Below are 4,053 nucleotides of genomic sequence, written 5' to 3' on the forward strand. Positions count from 1 at the left end.
TTTTTTTTTAACCTATTTAAGGCATCATCTATCTGTATAATATTTGCTTGTGTTCCTTCTAGCTTTAATTTCTGAAATTTTTATTTCTAATGCTTTCCTGAGCTTGCCTTTTCCCCACCACCCCTCTGACTTTTTCCAGTTCGAAATTTCCTTCATATTCTACAGCATTTCCTTAACTTTTAGCACATTTTCAAATGTACTGGTTTTGATTGGTTCAGTGGGCCTTTCTGGTAGATTTTCATTATTTGTAGAGATGTTACACTGCTTGAGTCATTAAATCAGTTTTGTAAAGGACTGACCTAAACATTTTTCTGTAGTTTCTTTTTAAGTAAAAATAAATTTCCTAAACTTTGAGCAGGCACGGCTCATGGGGGCTTCTCAGCTGTTTGCTGCTGTCGTTGCTTTCTCAGTGTTCAAAGTATACTCAGGCAGTATCCTGCTGAGATTTCTTGGCCAACTCTTCCTCTTCCTTTGTGTCTACTGTCTCTTTCCCACTCAAGCTTTTGTTTTACTTGCCAGCAGTTTCTCTTCTGTGGGGGACCCTGTTCCCCTAGAAGGGAGCCTTGGCAAATACGGGAAATCATCTCAAAAGTTCACATGGACTACACTGCTTCAGTCCTTCAGATATAATTGCAGGCCTCTCGCACTCACTCACCATTGGGTTGCATAACAGTTTTAAATGCTGTTTGCAACTTAGTCTGCTCTGTGTTTCAACAATTATTCTGTAAGTTCTGTTCTCATGTCCATTAGATGACCTATTACCATTCTCTACTTCTCCCATATAGATGTCAGTACCTCCTTGCAGTCTTATGGCTGTTGGTGGCTTGTCTTCACCTACTTACATTTTGGGATTTAAATATATGATGCCATCTGAATTTGTTGTAATGTTGTTCACTGGTATTTTGACTTTGTCATCCAGTTGCGGTTATGTGGGGGTTCGGAGACTGAAAAACTACAGCACTGTTGCCATTTCCCTTTCTCAATTTGTTCTGTAATAGGAAACATTCACAGAAAGTTCCATTTTGCTTTTGTTCTTTGTATACCTTTTTCCAGATTTTGAGAAAAAAATTGTCTCCATTTAAAATTTTTATGCTGTTTCTTAAAACATTATGTTTTTTTCCACTTGGACTATTTATCCAAGTCCTCTACTAAGTCTCATAAAAATTAAACTGCTCTGAATCCCTTTCATTTATCCTCTATATCTCAGACACTTTTATAACTGTTTTACTTCTGGTCAGACTGTCACTTCACTTCCTTACTTCAGATCTTCACTTGCATACCTGGTTTTGGTTCCCATCTATTTCTTTGCAGAGTATGGACAAATCATCGATTCTGTAGCTTTAGTAGTAATATCTTACATCACACCTAGGACATAAGTTTTAAATATAAGTTAAGGAATTTTTAGCCTACACTTCAAAACAGATATACAAGAGAAACAGGCTATTTTGGAAGTTTAAGAATATGAATGATATAAGTAGTTCCTTTCATAAGATGCTGAAAGCAATTTTCCTTCACTGTCAATCTGTAACCTACCAAGCTCTTCAGGGATGACAGAGCACTGTCCCATTTATGCAGTGATCTTTAACCCTTCCAACTACCCCTCCCATCCCAGCAACCATATTTCCAATTCAACCCTGAAAGACAAGAAAGGCAGGTGGAAAAAAATGAAAACATGGAAAAGTATAGTAATTTCTTATAGTACAAAATGATCACAGAATTGTGGTTTTCCATTTACCATCTTTGTATTTGACAACATTATAGAAATCTTTAGAATAGATTTTTGTTTCTTTAGAATAGATTTTTGTTTTAAAACTATGTATTTTGGCTGCACTGGGACCTAGTTGCAGCATGGGGACCCTTAGTTGTGGCAAGTGGGATCTAGTTCCCTGATCAGGGGTCGAACCCAGGTCCCCTGCATTGGGTGCAAGGAGTCTTAGCCGCTGTACCACAGGGAAAGTAGGAGAGTAGATTTTCCAAAGTTCTTTCTCTAGTTAGCTTCTTATAAAAATATAAAAAGCCAAACAAGAACAGTTGCAAAATTATTATAAAAAATTGTGTTCTATTTAAAATAAATAGCATAGATCTAAGAACAAATCTTTCAGAATGGCCTCATTTCCAAACAGGACTCGAAATTGATAGAGATTCTCTTGCAGGCAACAGTCTCCCAGCTGCTTGCGTTTACTGGAATAGTGCTCTCTGAACAAGCATACATTCAGAATTGTTAAATATATCCTCTTCTTCTGGAGTTAGCTGGATGTTATCTTTGACTGGAGACAGGGGATCTGGCTTCTTACAAGAAGGAAGCTTTTCAGAATCTCTGCAAAATATAATAAAATGAATTTGGTGTTCTTATGGTAGTGTTTATTCGATAATAATCTGCCTGGACAAAATAGAGGTATATAAAGAGGATAAGAACCTCTACTGTATAATTTCTCTCAATTCATTATGTAACACAATCAAATTCTCCTCTGAGTACGCCCCACAGAATTTGAGTTTTGCTTCTTAGTACCCATTCCTGCTTTCTAAATCATCTTTCAAAGGAGGTACCACACCACTACTAAACAGACACTAGCTAAGGTAGAATGATTTCAGTAAACAAACTTTAGTTTTTTTCTTTCTAGCATCCTTCTCAAGTCTGGCTGAGAAGCAGCGTGAGTGAAGCATGAACAAACGTTTAAGCCCTATCTTTTCACTCCTTCCCCTCTCCCAACTTTTGGAAGGAAGTTCTACGTCTATAAAAACTAATCCTATTCCCAAGACCCTTTTGGGGGGTTTGTAATATTTAAAACTATTTTCATAATAGTATTTAGACTTTATCTACTTTTCATACTGTGCTGATACTTGTATCAATAACCTAAAAAAAGACACTTGTGTTGATAATAAGTAAAGCTGCTGACAATGAATCAACACAGTATCACCAAACTGTTTAAGAAATATTGATAGTACTAAAAGAAAAGTCAGTCTCACTATGGAAATTCAAATTTAATTATTTAGCAAAGGGCTTCTCTAAAATGAACAGAGATTGTTTGTTATTTCTAAGGGAAAAAAAAAAAAAACCTAACAGCATTAGTTGCCAGAGACAAAAATTCAAGCTTTCCAGTGAAAATTAGAATTTTGGAAAACTTATATCTGCCCCTTGACACCTTCCCAATACTTAAAAGACTGCTGGCAAGACTGTGATTTTTAAAAATATTGTATAATGAAATGTGTCAACAATTGAAAGATAAGCACAACTCAGTAAGTCCACATTTTTCAAATGATTTACACCAATGTTATAAAATTATGAATGAGTAAAAGATGAACACCAAAATACAATATGAGCCAGTAGACTGTAATATATAAAAATCAATTAATATGGTTTCATATCCTATATTACAACTTTTGAGAAACTACCACGTACTGAATTTTGGTGTAATATAAAAGAAGAAAAATTAAAATTAAATAAAAAATGCTATTATGCTAAAGTGCATTTACATGCGGGACCAGATTTTCTTCATATAACTCAATCAAAACATAACAAATCAAACAAAGAAGCAGATACAAGAATGCAGTTCAGTTACGTTAAATTGGACAGAAAAGATTTGCAAAAATGTAAAACAACGTCATTCTCACTTTTGTTTTGAAAAACATAGTTTTGTAAAAATATACTATCAATTTTAAGATGAGATGAGATTGTTGTTATTTTAAAATAAATAAATATTTTCTAAATGTCCCTTTTAATAACAGATTAAAAACAGATATAACCCACATAAAGCAAAGTACTTTTGGGCTCTCAGTAATTTTTAAGACTATAAAGTGTTCCTAAAGGCAAAAAGCTTGAGAACTGCTGCTATATGGTTTAATCTAGACTTTACACAATGTAAGTAAAAATTAATTGTCCAGCACTTATTACAAAGTATTTCCACTAATACTATCTCAACTGATTGTGATAACAATATCTACTAGGTAAAGTTTAATCTTTGGCCACCTCATGCGAAGAGATGACTCATTGGAAAAGACCCTGATGCTGGGAGGGATTGGGGGCAGGAGGAGAAGGGGACGACAGAGGATGAG

The 4,053-nt window shown here is 34.8% G+C and overlaps 1 protein-coding gene across 1 annotated transcript in view; it reads right to left on the reverse strand.

The window, feature by feature from the left end:
- Nucleotides 1–1,927: 1,927 nt before the first annotated feature.
- Nucleotides 1,928–4,053, reverse strand: part of EXO1 (exonuclease 1) — a 43,711-nt gene continuing 41,585 nt past the window's right edge. Inside the window, exon 15 of the mRNA XM_010836683.1 lies at nt 1,928–2,317. Within this exon, the coding sequence (XP_010834985.1) occupies nt 2,179–2,317 (139 nt within the window). The 3' untranslated portion in view covers nt 1,928–2,178. The remainder of the gene's footprint in view (nt 2,318–4,053) is intronic.

Source organism: Bison bison, unplaced genomic scaffold, assembly GCF_000754665.1.
Source record: "Bison bison bison isolate TAMUID 2011002044 unplaced genomic scaffold, Bison_UMD1.0 scf7180017864064, whole genome shotgun sequence".
NCBI classification, from domain to species: domain Eukaryota; kingdom Metazoa; phylum Chordata; class Mammalia; order Artiodactyla; family Bovidae; genus Bison; species Bison bison.